Source organism: Callionymus lyra, chromosome 1, assembly GCF_982586985.1.
Source record: "Callionymus lyra chromosome 1, fCalLyr1.hap1.1, whole genome shotgun sequence".
Lineage (NCBI taxonomy): Eukaryota > Metazoa > Chordata > Actinopteri > Syngnathiformes > Callionymidae > Callionymus > Callionymus lyra.
The window spans coordinates 6,749,265-6,763,613 of NC_141818.1; the positions used below are offsets into that span (position 1 = coordinate 6,749,265).

Below are 14,349 nucleotides of genomic sequence, written 5' to 3' on the forward strand. Positions count from 1 at the left end.
TTTTTTAAATCGAAGATGTTTCTCTTTTTATTCCATACGTATTATTTCTTTCTTTTTTTGTAAAGCCACCATAAAGAATCCTGTGTTGTGTTTTACAATACTGACAATAAACGTTTTCTGATTTTGATTCCAAATTATGAACATGGAATCTTAAACAAAAAAAACAAACAGTACAAGGAACGGTTGGTATAACCAATAATAGTGCAAGAGAAAGCTCAACAACATATTTTACCGTTTTTATAATGCATATATATTTTTCACAAGACAATTTTTACATCTCCACGGGGATGTCCCGTTTATTTTCTTAATATTGTGTAGCGTTTCCTTTATTTTATTATTATTATTATTAACAATGCTACAATGATACTTTCTTATATGAAGATTAATATGTATATCCATCCTTAGGCGTTCCACCCTGTTTTGGCTCACTGAAAAATAAACGTATATTTAATAACGTTTATTTTGGTAGGTAGTTGGTAGTTTGGTAACTGGTTTGATAGTTGAGTGTAAAAAAAAATGTAATAATTGTTTTCACACTCAACTAACATAAATACAATTATTAACAGGAGCCAAGGTTCCAAGTATGCAAGATCCATCAAAAATGGACATTATTTTTGGCTTGTTCAGATTAATCTTTCCACTCCACACATATGGTGTTCAAAACTATTCTGTATTGTTATGAAGAGAGACTGTTAAGACATTATTCTTAAAATTACAGTTCATATATTTAGTTTTTTAACAAAAGAAAGGCAGTTAAATATCCCATGAGAAATGATGTGACTAACCAATGGGGATTGAGAGGGTCTTGGCTCATCAATGGGGTTAAGTTACGTCTTGGGCACTAAAATAAGCCCATAAATAATAATAACAATAATAATTTAGAATACAAATAAGCCCTCATGTGAACATTTTAAAAAATCCTTGGAATTGCAGTTGTATTGTTAACTTTGAATTAAATTTGTAGCCAATACTGTTCTTATTTATGGTTGAATGTATCATTAAAAAAAAAAAAGTCACTAAAAGTTCTGAAATAATAGTCAGTGAAGAGTTGGCGCTTCTTAACGTCATGACGTCAGACGCAAACGGAGGAAGTCCATAGCGCGCCAAACCCTGCTGGTGCACAACAGTGAGAAGAACAGCTCAGAATTCTTATTTTGATTTATATTAAAAAACTCTTTCGTTCTAACATAAGTCATGGCATCCACGAGTAAAGCTCCAGCATCAACCAGAAACCTGCCCTGGTGAGTTTAACTTTGTTATGTTGGGATCCAGACTTTTAGCTCAAACGTGGTGACGTTTTTGTGCAGTTAAATAGTTGTTATTATTATTTATGTAGGTTTTATTAAAGTAATAAAAGCATGTTTGTGAATGTGCACAACTCACACTTGAAATGTGTGCTTCACGTATTTACTGGAAACCATCACCACTGTTATCTTCTTCATCATCGTCGTAAAAACAGATGCATTCGCTGACAAGTTGATCCATTTTGCCATAAAAAATATGATCCTTCATCTTCGATTTTGATGCCGAATTAAACTGAAGTATATGTCAAATCATCTGTAGTAGTTATATTGTGTTACTAAATCAAACCACCAAAAAATCAACAGTCTTTCCTAACGAACGTGTTTTTCTCAATGAGGTCTTGCTTGCACATGGTTTTGTGTTTATTCTGAATGATATTGTTTTATTTAAGGGTGGAAAAATACCGACCACAGAGCCTCGATGAGCTCATCTCTCACAAAGATATCCTCACCACAAGTAAGTTTGAAATCAGGTTTAGAATCCAATTGATTTGAGTTTTGAAGCGACTTTATGTTTCAATATCTTTCTTTTGAGATTCGTGAAAATTAAAAAATGCTATAAAATGTATTTATTTACATTGTTTCTCATCTCTACATAAATGCGTCTTTCGGCTCAATGTTTATTAATAAAAAGGTGAGATTATTGTAAGAAATTATCTTGAAAACTTGGTCAAAAAAGAAACGATGTTTGTGCTAATCTTGATCTGTTCTCTCCAGTCCAGAAGTTCATCAGCGAGGACCGACTTCCACATCTCCTGCTCTACGGACCGCCTGGAACCGGAAAGACCTCCACCATCCTGGCCTGTGCGCGGCAGTTGTACAAAGACAAGGAGTTCAACTCCATGGTTTTAGAGGTGACGATGAAGATGAGAAGAATTTCGAGAGATAATAAATCTAATCGAATTTATTAAAGTAGTCATTGTTTGTCATTCGCAGCTGAACGCGTCCGATGACAGAGGCATCGACGTCGTCAGGGGACCCGTCCTGAGTTTTGCCAGCACCAGAACCATCTTCAAGTGAGTCCATGTCTCTCTACGGACTTGTGGGTCAATACTTGTAAACGTGTTTTTCCTGCAGGAAGGGATTCAAACTGGTGATCCTGGACGAGGCCGACGCCATGACGCAGGACGCCCAGAATGCTTTGCGTCGAGGTGAGAATCTCATACTTCGACGGCAAGTATTGCAACTATCATGCTGTTTCCATGACCACATTTCTTCTTTGTTCGCCCACCAGTCATCGAGAAATACACCGAAAACACTCGCTTCTGTTTGATCTGCAACTACCTGTCCAAGATCATCCCGGCCCTGCAGTCCCGCTGCACCAGGTTCCGCTTCGGCCCCCTTAACCCGGACCAGATGGTTCCTCGATTGGAGCATGTGATCCAACAAGAGGGGTTCGTTTGATGACTTTTATCTCATATTTAGTTTATTGTTTATTAGTGTCAGCGAGGCCTGGGTGGTATAAAATGATCATATCCATACATTTACTCTTGACGAGGACGCTCTTAATAAAAGAGATTCTGAATCTCAATAGGATTATTCCTTGAAGAATAAAGGTTAAGAAAGTTGATATAGATCAGGAAACAATGTGTTTGTCAATGGAAAATGTTGTAGATCTTACTCTTTAAGGTTAATTATTCTATTACAATCGAATATTCTAAATAATAAACGTGCAAATCATTTCAGCTGCCTGTTTGAAAATCATGTTTCTTTAGTTTTTTTTTATAAAAGAAAATAATATTTCACATATTATCAGTTTTTCATGTTTAATAGTAATAATAATGATTCATTTTTTTACGATTTAAATGTAAATATTCATGTCATTGTCATTTTTCAGTTGCTTTTAAACTTCCGGCCGCTAGATGGCAGCAGTCATAACGCCCTTCACAGCCAAATAAACATTGAAATCCCGCGAGAGTTCGGTGATGACTGAGGATGAGAGGATAGAGTGACTCAGGCAGATTTAAAACTGATGTTTGGACATATTTTGGTTTCAAAACAAATGAAAGCAGTTACGACTTCGTCAAGAGTCATGTGGTCTGTAAATTCTGCAACACCAGAGTCAAGTACTCGACAATACTACACATATATCCTCGTTACTATAGTATCCCAATATATTACACTATAAATATTGTATCGTGATATGTATTTTATCGCCAGATTCTTGCTAATACAGAGCCCTAGTCTCTCAGTCAAGACAGTTTTTGTACTTGATGACCGAATAATCATTAAAATGAAATTTGAATAAAATCCCCAAAAAGGAATAAGGTTTCACAAAATTGTTTACTTTAATGACCACTTAATTTCTGTCATAAGATATGTAATTTACAGGATTTCTTTCTTTTTTTAAATGTGTGTTAACATCCATAATTGTATTCCTTATTAAGTTTATATATAAAGTAAATGCAGTATATATACATTATTACTAGTAGTTATTGTGAAATGTTTAATGTAAAATTTTGCAGCAAAAACATGTAGCCTAACTTATATGGTATAATTGGTACAGATCGACGCTTTCTCCTTTTCATTTATTTTCCTCTAAATAAAATAAATTATAATGAAGACAATAAAATATCATTTTCTTCTTCTTTGTTGGGAAACGACAACTGTGGTCCGTTACACAACACATGATTTTCATGCCACTAGGCAGTGCATTGTGGGTAATATACAGCTCTGATGTGAACATCAATGTTTCCTTTGCCCTCGAGAATTAAAGGAAGATTTTTAAACGGTCCCTGAATGCATCAAAATGTATTAAGAAGGACGAGTGAGTCCGTGTTCATATATTGTTGTCGCTCAGATCTGGTGTAAATAACGAGGTTAGATTCCGAAAAAGAACCCGTTGATTCCCGTGATCTGACGTTTTGTTTTCGCGGCCAACAGCGTCGACGTCTCTCCGGACGGGATGAAGGCTCTTGTCACCTTGTCGTCCGGCGACATGAGGAGATCCCTGAACATCCTGCAGGTGAGAAGTGGCGTCTCCTCCTCGGGGGCTCGGTCGAGCGAGACTGAACCCCCTCTCTCGTCCCTCAGAGCACCAGCATGGCGTACGGGAAGGTGACGGAGGACACCGTCTACACCTGCACGGGTCACCCCCTGCGCTCCGACATCGCCAACATCCTCGACTGGTCGCTCAACAAGGACTTCAACGGGGCTTACAAACGTATCCTGACGATGATTGACGGTGCCAAAACATTATGACCATGGCTGCAAGCAGAAAAAAATAGTCAACAGGAAAATGAAATATATTGAGTCTCTCATTATATTCTTTAGATAGAGATAGATAGATAGATAGATAGATAGATAGATGGATAGATACTTTATTGATCTCCTTGAGAAATTCACGGTTCAACAGCTCCAGAATACTACTTGTATTTATTTAAAAATCTTTAGATGAACTCATAGTTTTACCTTACCTTATCTTATGGAAACACTGTTTAAATATATGTTTTGTGACAGAAATTTGAAATGATTTAAGCTGAGAATAATTAATATAAAGATGAAGGAGAATGACTAATAAGATTGTCACAAAATCTTCCGCTTCCGGTGAGCCTTTGATCGGCTGCTTGAAACGTAAGCTCCTGCAATAATTGCCAAAAACAGTCGTTTTAACGACTACTTGTCCGGATATTATGCTCATATCACTTAAGATATGTCTCAAGCATCTCGGATCTATGATCGTGATGCTCTTTTCAACATCAGAGAGTCGATGGAGGACTTCACTCGCGACCGTTACCAACGTCCGGTGAACGTGTTTCCGGCTCCGCTTCTCATCGACTCGGACTCTGTGGAATATCGTTTGATCTCTCGAGTACCGGGCGATTTCCACAAGGGATCGAGTCGGGCTGGAGTACAGGTCAGGATGAGACGTGCAGTTGCGATCGCTCGGAACAACTCTGACGTCATCGAACGTCATCGATGTTTGATCGACATCCCTCTCACTGTGTGTGACGACACATCAGCGCTGCCGTCTGTCCAGACCTCAACGAAAGGTGGTAAGATTTTTTCATTTCCTCTCTTTAATTCGACTTTTACAACCGAGTTGAACTTCAGTGACAGCTGGTACCCACGTGACCGCTGTTCGCTTCAAAAGATCCCGCTCTGCGCGCCTGTCAGTGACGCGGCGTCGTCAATGACGTCATCGGTGCTGAATGTGGGACTTCTTAATGTTCGCTCCATTACTAATAAATCCTTTATTCTTAATGATCTTTTCACAAGAGTTAATTTGGATTTATTATGTCTTTCTGAGACTTGGCAGAGAGAGGAAGAGTTTATTCATCTGAACGAACTCTGTCCAGTAGGGAGCGCTGTCCTGGGGAAGCCTCGCCTCTCTGGTCGTGGAGGAGGTCTTGCTACTGTTTTTAGGGAGAGTTGTTCTTGCAAAGTGATTCAGACACAGGAATTCACTTCTTTTGAGTCTCAGATGATCTTGGTTGGTTCTACAAGACCTTTCTATTGTGTGTCAATCTACCGTCCGCCTGGTCCTGCGGCGATGTTCTTGAAAGACTTTAGTGACTTCTTATCTTCCATTATTCAGATGGAATCTGTTCTTATTCTTGGAGACTTTAATCTTCATGTTGATGACGTCACATCTTGTTCTGCTAAAGAACTTTTAACTTTAACTGAAGCCTTTAATTTTGAGCAACATGTTTCTGAACCCACTCATCAAAAAGGCCACATTTTAGACTTAGTTTTTACTCTTGGCCTGAACATTTCTAATGTATCTGTACATGATGTCCATCTGAGTGATCATTCTCTTGTCTTGTTCAACCTGGACTTCATCCCTGAACCTAAGCCTTTGAAAGTTAGGTCTCAGAGGCGTGTCATCTCAGCCGATACTGCAGACAGTTTTTCTGCTATGTTTGACCGTCTTTCCTTTGATGACTGTCCAGATGTGGACAGTTTGATTCACTGTTTTACTGATCATTGTGTTGAAATACTGGATCAAGTGGCACCTGTTAAATCGAACTTGAAAATTCAGAAAAAACGGTGCCCTTGGACAAATGAAGATCTCCTGAGTCTGAAGAGACTTTGTCGAAAGACTGAGCGTCTCTGGAAGTCCACTAAACTTGAGGTGCACAGACTTCACCTCAGGGATCTGTTGACTTCTTACAATGAGATGGTAGAAACTGCTAGATCTGATTACATCAGAAAACTGGTAGCAGCAAATAGGAAAAACCCCAAAGTTTTGTTTGACACGATTAATTCTCTCGTGTCTCCTGCTCCTCAAATCACGCCGGTCTTCTGTGAAGCTGACAGCAATGCATTGTTGAGATTTTTCATTGACAAAATTAAATTGATCAAAGAGAAAATCTCTCCCCCTTTGTTGGGAACCCCTACTGTCTCTGAGCCCATCTCCTCCTCTTGGTCATCCTTCACTGCTGTATCTTTGGGTGATATTTCAGCACTAGTGAACAAGATGAAACCCTCCTCTTGCTCAGATGACGTCCTTCCTTGTAGGCTTTTTATCAAAGTATTTGATGTAATTGGCCCCTGGGTTACCAATATGGTGAACCTCTCCCTTTCCACAGGGGTTTTTCCCAATGCATTTAAACATGCCATTGTGGAGCCTCTGCTCAAAAAAACAGGCTTAGACCCAACTGACCTCAGTAATTTCAGGCCTATTTCTAAGCTCCCTTTCTTGTCCAAGATCTTGGAGAAGGTGGTGTCCGAGCAGCTGTCTTTGTTCTTGGATCAGAGCAACATCCATGAGAAGTTTCAGTCTGGCTTCCGTAAACATCACTCTACGGAGACAGCTTTACTGAAAGTGTCCAGTGACATCATGATGTCGGCTGACTCTGGTAAATTCACTGTTCTGGTTCTCTTGGATCTGTCGTCAGCCTTTGACACAGTTGATCACCAGATCCTGCTGAGAAGACTAAGGGATGAAGTGGGACTGTCTGGGTCTGTGTTAGAATGGTTCTCATCTTACCTTTCTGGGCGCAGTTTTAGTGTATCTGCCAATCAAATGAGGTCTGAATCGGCAGATCTGTTGTGTGGAGTCCCTCAAGGTTCTGTTCTGGGTCCTTTATTGTTTTTGCTGTACTTGATTCCCCTTGGTAAAATCATTCAGAGATTTCCAGATGTTTCTTATCACATTTTTGCTGATGACATCCAGCTCTACTGCTCTTTTGACCCAACTGAGCCCCAAAGGCTGAACAGCTTAGTCAATTGTTTGCTAGAAATCAAACAATGGCTGAGTGAAAACACTTTACAGCTTAATGTGGACAAAACTGAAACTCTGGTGATTGCTCCTGATGATACGATTCCAGGGTTGAGTCAGTACTTGGGTGACTTAGGTCAGTCTGTCAAACTGAGCCTGAGAAACCTGGGTGTTGTATTTGATAAAGACATGTCTCTTGTTCAACACTGTAGAAAACTGACCAGAAACTGTTTCCTTCAACTGAGAAAAATCTCTAAACTTAGGAAAATGCTGTCACAACATGATCTGGAGCTTGTAATCCATGCGTTTGTTTCTTCTCGTCTGGACTATTGTAACAGTTTGTTTTCATGTCTTAACAAGAAGGAGCTGTCTCGTCTGCAGTTGATTCAGAACTCTGCAGCGAGAATTCTGACCTGCTCTAGTAGAAGAACTCACATTTCTCCGGTCCTTAAAACTCTTCACTGGCTTCCAGTTTCTTTCAGGATCAACTTTAAAATTCTGGTTCTTACTTTCAGAGCTATTCATGGTCAGGCTCCTCCTTACATCACTGATCTGATCCAGCCTTACACCCCAGCTCGGTCTCTGAGGTCTGTGGATCAGAATCTACTTATGGTTCCACGCACACGGCTCAGGACCAGAGGAGAGAAATCTTTTCAGGCTGTTGCTCCTAAGCTTTGGAACAATCTTCCTCTCTCTTTGCGCTTGATGGAGTCTACTGACTCCTTTAAGAAACATCTTAAGACGTTTCTATTTGTTCAGGCTTTTCCTTGAATTTCTCGAACTCCTGTGTTGTTCTCGGTGTTGTCTTGATCTTTGAAGTATGTACTGTTTTGAGTATTGTTTTGATTGTTAAAGCGCTTTGTGACCCTGGTCTCGAAAAGCGCTATATAAATATATATTACTTACTTACTTACTTACAAAGATCAATAATACATTAAATTGTAATTAGTTGCAAAGTTCCTGTGTTGTGTTTTCAACTCTGGCAATGATAATTTTCTGATTTTGATGAATCCAAAAAAGTGTATTTGTCACGTTGAAAGATGAATGAATCTTTAACTCGACTCTCAGAGATCCTGGAGCTGAAGACTCTGAAGGGTTTAGCTCTTCACGACATCCTGACAGAAGTCCATCTGCTGGTTCACAGAGGTCAGATCCACTGAAATCACTTTTATTTTTGAAATGTTTCTGCTCTGAAGTCGCTTATATTTATCTCCACTTCCAGTCGACTTCCCTCCAAATATCCGGATCGGGCTCCTCATCAAGCTGTCGGAGATCGAGTGAGTGACCTCGACTGATGCCGTTTATCAACGGACAACTTTTCGCTGACTTTTAAGATTATTTTTTCCGATTCTGTTCAGACACAGACTCGCTTCAGGAACCAACGAGAAGATCCAGCTGAGCTCAATGGTCGGCGCCTTCCAGTCCGTGAGAGACCTGGTGGTCAGCGAGGCGTCTTGAGAGTTGAAGTGATCTTCAGCTTCTCTGTTTCTTCCCTGAGAGAATTAAAAGAAAAAAAACACTTTGGCCAAGAAAACTAGTTTTGGTCGTCATAACTGCTTTTTAAAAATGTGTTCTTCTCAGCAAATTCATCTTTTTATACAAAAATCATGTTTGAGTTTAAAGCTATAAACGCCTTTTTATAGAAGATTCAACATAAATCAAATCAAATTACATTTAAATCCGGTTTTGTTGAATTTAAGATTTGAAAAAGACAAGAAATTTTTGGATCACGTGTTCGTTATGGGCTTGTTTGACCACCAGATGTCGCTACGGGTGGATTCAAAATGTTTTTTTATTTAATACTGGTTTTATTTCTTGGTTTGAATAAAACACGTTTGAGACCAACACATGTTTTTCTGCAACAAAATAAAGATACTTTTATTTTCTGTTAACTTTTAGCATATATTTCTAATTGAAGGCACTACTTACGGAGCGATTGATGGATAAAAAAAATGACCAAAAGAAGACGATGGTTGTGCTTTAATACGTTTTTAATAAATCTATGTTATATATATATTTATATTGGTATCAACATGTGCAGGTGTAGCAGTGAGGCGTTGCAGTCCTATAACCATACACAGGAATTAAAAGATATGTACACAAATAAATTAATCGTATAAAATTGTAAAATATGAATTAAAAAAGCGTTACAACGTAAAAGTGAGTCAAGTAGTGCAATTAAGTCCAACATAGGAATGTAGCGACGTGAGCGATAAAAACTTCAACTTTCATCAGCAAAGTAAACGTTATTTTTTTTGCCCCCGATGTCAAACGGAGGGCGTCGAAGCGATTTTAAACGTCCCAGTCCGAGTCGGAGGAGCAGCAGGTCTTGAGCCAGGTGGGGGTGTTCCGGTAGGTGAGGTAGGCCAGGATCCTCTTGGGGAGCGGCAGCGGCTCCATCTGGTGGGTGGAGACGGAGTGACGCAGGATGGAGCGGCACAGGTGACCCAGGCTGGGGATCATCCGGGGGGCTTTCCAGAACCGAACGTGCCCGTCTCTGGTCCTGAAGCAGGAGGTCACGGAGGTGAGTCACATGGGTAGAAGAGGGTCGTACGCAAGTAAGCTTGTGTATCTTGTGTTTTATGTTTTATGTATTTGTGGTGTTTTTTTTCCTTTCCTTTTTTATGTGCATGTGTGAGTTTTGTGAAGACCTGACTGTATGTACTGCATGTAGCACTCATTAGGTTTGAATCTGTTCTTAGTGCCTTTTACTTGTTATAACTTGTATTTGGCATCATATTATCTTTGTGTTCTTAACTTATTTCAGTGATATTTTTTATGTTCTTGTACAGCACCTTCTGTCAACTGCTGTTGTTTTAAAGTGCTTTATAAATAAAGTTGAGTTGAGTAAGATGATTTAGAAACTATACATTTTATTTCATATTTAATTGTATTATTAATTACTAGTCTTAAAATATGACTATAGGGATTTTGCTCTTCATGACTTGACCTCTTGACTTCAGTCTTTGTTTTTTTTTTGTCGTGTTTTTTGCCTATCAGAAGTATTTGAAAATATTTGTGAATAGAACATTTTTTATTAAAAACAAAAAACTATACTTAAATACAATTTAAGTTAAATTTAACATTAAACAAATTTGAGTTAAGCTTAAATTTCACTAAGGGTTTTTCCTTGATATTTAAGCTTTTCCCTTTGTTTATTTTCACCCCCAAAGTGTCCCCTAAAGAAATGTAGTTTCCTGTACCCACCCGGTCGAGATGACGCCCCCTGAAGGATGATACTTGCAGCACAGCCCGTTGGAGTCTCGGTCCGGTTTGGTCTGCATGACCATCCCGTCCTGACCGGGCTCCCACACTCGCAGCGCTCTGAAATCAATCTCCAGCGTCAGACCAGAAGGTGGCGCTCCTCTGAAAGATAGTAGTCGCTCACCTGTCGTCAGTCACGATGGCCAGGTGGAGCCCGTTGGGGGAGAACTGGATCGAAGAGATCTGGTTCTGACCGTACTGGTCGAAGTGGTCCCTGTGCGAATAAAAAAAAAAGTTGTGTTTGAGGTTTTTTTTCGGTACTGTCGGGTACTTTATGGTACTCACACCAGCGTGGTCAGCTTCTCCGCCGTGTACGGGTCCCACAGGTCGATCCACCAGCTGGAGCCGCTGAACGCCGCAGTGGCCAGCAGCGCTCCGTCGGGAGAGAAGTCGCATGACGACAGCAGGTGCAGCGTCTTCTGGGTTCCGCCGGTCAGGTTCCGGATGAAGGTGTACGAGCGGAGACTCCACAGACACACCATCTGAGGAATCCCAGGAGGAGTTAAAATGGTCCCTGAAGGCATCCGAAAAGTAGGTGTGTAATGTAAAGAATCTGTTGATACGTATCACGATACAGGGGCAACGATGTATCGTGATACTGTAGTAACGAGGATAGATTTGTAGTATTGTCCAGTACTTGACTCTGGTGTTGAAGAATTTACAGACCACATGACTCTTGACGAAGTCGTAACTGCTTTTGTTTGTTTTGAAACCAAAATACGTCCAAAAATCAGCTTTAAAAGAGTCCACTGTATCCTCTCGTGCTCAGTCATCGTTGTTTTTTTTCTGGATTTCACTGTTCCTTTAGCTGCGGAGGACGAAATGACTGATATACGACAATATTTAAGTGTATCAATACTTTCTTACAACACTACTCAAAAATCAGTGAGTCAGGCATAAAAAAATTTGACTCATGGGTTAATAAAATGAGTCGTTATAATACACGATGACTTACTCGGTCAAACCTGCCGACAGAGGCGATCATGCTGCAATCGGGGGACACGGAGCAGCAGCTGATCCAGTCTTTGTGACCCGACAGAACCTGAACTTTCTTCCCTGAAACCACCAAAGACCAGAGCTTGAATCCGGGATCTTCTAAAACCAAAGAGGAAACTCAAATCCAACCTTTCTGAGTCAGATCCCAGATCCTAAGCGTCTTGTCGCGAGACGACGATATGAGCGTGAGCGTCCCGTTCTGAGGAAACACCAGGTCCCTGACGATGCCTTCGTGGCCCAGGAGATCGAAGACCGCCACACCTGGAACACGTACACAAAAAGGGAGTCAACTCGGTCCCGAGACCCTCCGACGCTCCGAAGCTCTCACAAGTCAAGACGTTCCAGATCTTGATGGTGCCGTTTTCCAGTCCGGTGGCCAGGAGCAGGTTTTTGGTCCTTCTCGTTTCACTGCGGACACCCGATGTAGATTTGGGAGGTCTGGGTCCAAACGCCAGACCCCAGACCGGATGACCGCAGCTGAAGCTCTTGTCCTCTCGATCCACCTGCCCGTCCTGGTCTTCACTGGAATGTTTAAGATGCGTTAAGTTAAGAAAAGTTAAGAAAATGGTGAAATTATTTCATTTTTCTGCCCCTTTTTTCAACCCGCAAAAGAAGGCCAGGTGTGTCTCAAAAGACTCCGCCCACTCAGGTGTTTATTGTTCTCGACATCAAAACAATTAAAACTCAAACCAATAGACTTAAAGTTTCTAAACCTCAGATCTTCAATTCATCGACCCTCCACTGTTTAATGTTTTAATAATTTCAATTAACTATTCATTAATGTTAATTATCATATTTTTATTTGTATAGCGCCTTTCCAGACCAGGGCCACAAAGCGCTTAAACAATCAAATCAATATTCAATAAAGTATATACTTTAAAGGTCAAGATAACACTGATAACACAACAGGATTTCTTAAATTCATTTGACCCATTTGTTTATTTATTTAATAAATTATATATATAGGCGCTATAAAAATAGAGATTATTATTATTATTATTATTATAATATATATATATAGATATATATACATCTATATATATATATATATTGTATTTAAAATATTATATATGTTCTTCATATACGTGTGTTGACATAAAACTGAAATTTCAATATAAAGAAATGTATCTAGTTGAAAATTAAAAAACAATAAAAAATATTGCGGGAATACAGTTCAAAATATTAATTATAAAGATATTCCATTTGAATAATATACTGTGATATTTGAAAGTATAACACAAAAATAGTTTAAAATATTCATTAGAATTATTTATTGTTTTCATAGAGTGATTTTGTTCTGAACTTAATTTCAGATCCGAATAACCCGGATGTTGTGGTCGCGTCTCTACCTGGAGTCCAGAGGCCAGGCGACCACCCAGACGATCCCGTGTCCCATGGACCAGGCGAACCAGGCTCCGTCAGGGGAGAAGTCCACGCTCCAGGTCTCGCAGCTCGAGCGCCCCTCCAGGGACGGGGGGCGCCTGGTCTTCAGCTCCAGGATGAAAGCCGGATCGGAGGCTGCGGAGGACAAACACCAGAACCGTGAGCCCGAGAGAAAAAAACCTCTCCCTCCTCCTCGTCCTTGCGGTCCTGCTGCCGAACTAGTTCCCCACGAACGACCACCTACTTGTTCTCTGGAGCTCCGCGTCTGTCTCTGTGGAGCACATCGTCGCTCCTGGACATTCTTCTCCAGCAGCGGCTGGTTCTCCTCCCGCGGGTTCGTCCGAACCGAGCTTCACTTCTGTTTGTTTTCGGACGACCAAGAGGGAGGACCACTTCCGGGACTGTGACTCACATGCTCCGATTGGCGCACGTGACCAGGGTTTCAAGCGCTTACGTAAGAGGATTTACTCCCCCGCCCTCAGGAAAAACCCAAAAATAATGTATTCTGTTCGTTATTAACGATGCAGGAATGTTGTGACGTCACCTCTGTCCTTATTTGGCGTCTTCCGGGGGACTATGTCTTCACTTGCCTCGTCGGAGGTCAAAAGGTCACGGGTTTTGGTTTTGTCGCATAAACGACTTTAAAAATTAGATTTTCATGCAAACAAATGTGTGAAATGGTTCCATTTAAGATTTTAAACGGTTTATTGAAATGTTTTAATATATAATAATATTTTTTTGCCATTAAATTAACAAAATGCGAATAATTATGTTTTATTTATAAATCCAATAATTACAAAACTCTTCTTTAAGTCAATATTTATTAATTCTTAGACTTTTAAATTTAATTAAAAAAAAATTAATGGATATAATAGTAACATTTTTTTTTTATTAGTGGAATTAATCAACTCAGTTTAAAAAAATGATTTAAACCGATACAAATTTCGTTTTAATGTACAAACGAATTAATTCAGTTATTATTAAAAAAAATTGCTTGAATAAACATAATCAATATATTTTTTTCAAGTTTAAACACATTTTAATTGTTGAATTCAACCAATCATTTATATTAAATAGACGTTTGAAATGCAATTCTTTATAAATCATTTGTAAATAAAGAAAATATAAATCTATTTTGGCTTTAAAAAATGACAACACGTGTTGGTGTTGCACTAAAAATAGTCAATAATCGCAATAGCATTGCAACAACGAATAAAGTGTACAATTATAACATAAATACAA

General features: G+C 39.6%; 2 protein-coding genes across 2 annotated transcripts; one reads left to right on the forward strand and one right to left on the reverse strand.

The window, feature by feature from the left end:
- Positions 1–1,108: 1,108 nt before the first annotated feature.
- rfc5 (replication factor C (activator 1) 5) lies at positions 1,109–9,000 on the forward strand. Its single transcript, XM_087790311.1, has 11 exons — positions 1,109–1,241; positions 1,694–1,758; positions 2,019–2,155; positions 2,238–2,317; positions 2,379–2,452; positions 2,536–2,695; positions 4,185–4,266; positions 4,335–4,464; positions 8,533–8,610; positions 8,687–8,741; positions 8,823–9,000. The coding sequence occupies exons 1-11, from the start codon at positions 1,195–1,197 to the stop codon at positions 8,920–8,922; spliced, it is 1,008 nt and encodes a 335-aa protein (XP_087646437.1). The 5' UTR covers positions 1,109–1,194; the 3' UTR covers positions 8,923–9,000.
- Positions 9,001–9,437: 437 nt separating this feature from the next.
- Positions 9,438–13,509, reverse strand: wsb2 (WD repeat and SOCS box containing 2). The gene is made up of 9 exons (XM_087790312.1): positions 13,352–13,509; positions 13,074–13,242; positions 12,053–12,246; positions 11,854–11,985; positions 11,684–11,784; positions 11,014–11,210; positions 10,853–10,942; positions 10,672–10,788; positions 9,438–9,967 (listed from the first exon to the last, which is right to left on the reverse strand). Exons 1-9 carry the CDS (start codon positions 13,389–13,391, stop codon positions 9,757–9,759), a joined length of 1,251 nt encoding a protein of 416 aa, XP_087646438.1. The 5' UTR covers positions 13,392–13,509; the 3' UTR covers positions 9,438–9,756.
- Positions 13,510–14,349: the final 840 nt, after the last annotated feature.

Bases quoted from the DNA above. Each gene is read 5' to 3' on its own strand.
- rfc5 (XM_087790311.1), top strand. From the start codon at position 1,195: ATGGCATCCACGAGTAAAGCTCCAGCATCAACCAGAAACCTGCCCTG. The intron at 2,696-4,184 runs GTTCGTTTGATG...CGCGGCCAACAG, and splicing joins CATGTGATCCAACAAGAGGG to CGTCGACGTCTCTCCGGACG. The intron at 4,465-8,532 runs GTATCCTGACGA...CTCGACTCTCAG, and splicing joins CTTCAACGGGGCTTACAAAC to AGATCCTGGAGCTGAAGACT.
- wsb2 (XM_087790312.1), bottom strand. From the start codon at position 13,391: ATGTGCTCCACAGAGACAGACGCGGAGCTCCAGAGAACAA. The intron at 10,789-10,852 runs GTGAGCGACTAC...GATTGATTTCAG, and splicing joins GCCATCGTGACTGACGACAG to AGCGCTGCGAGTGTGGGAGC. The intron at 9,968-10,671 runs GTGGGTACAGGA...CTCCTGCTTCAG, and splicing joins GGGGGCGTCATCTCGACCGG to GACCAGAGACGGGCACGTTC.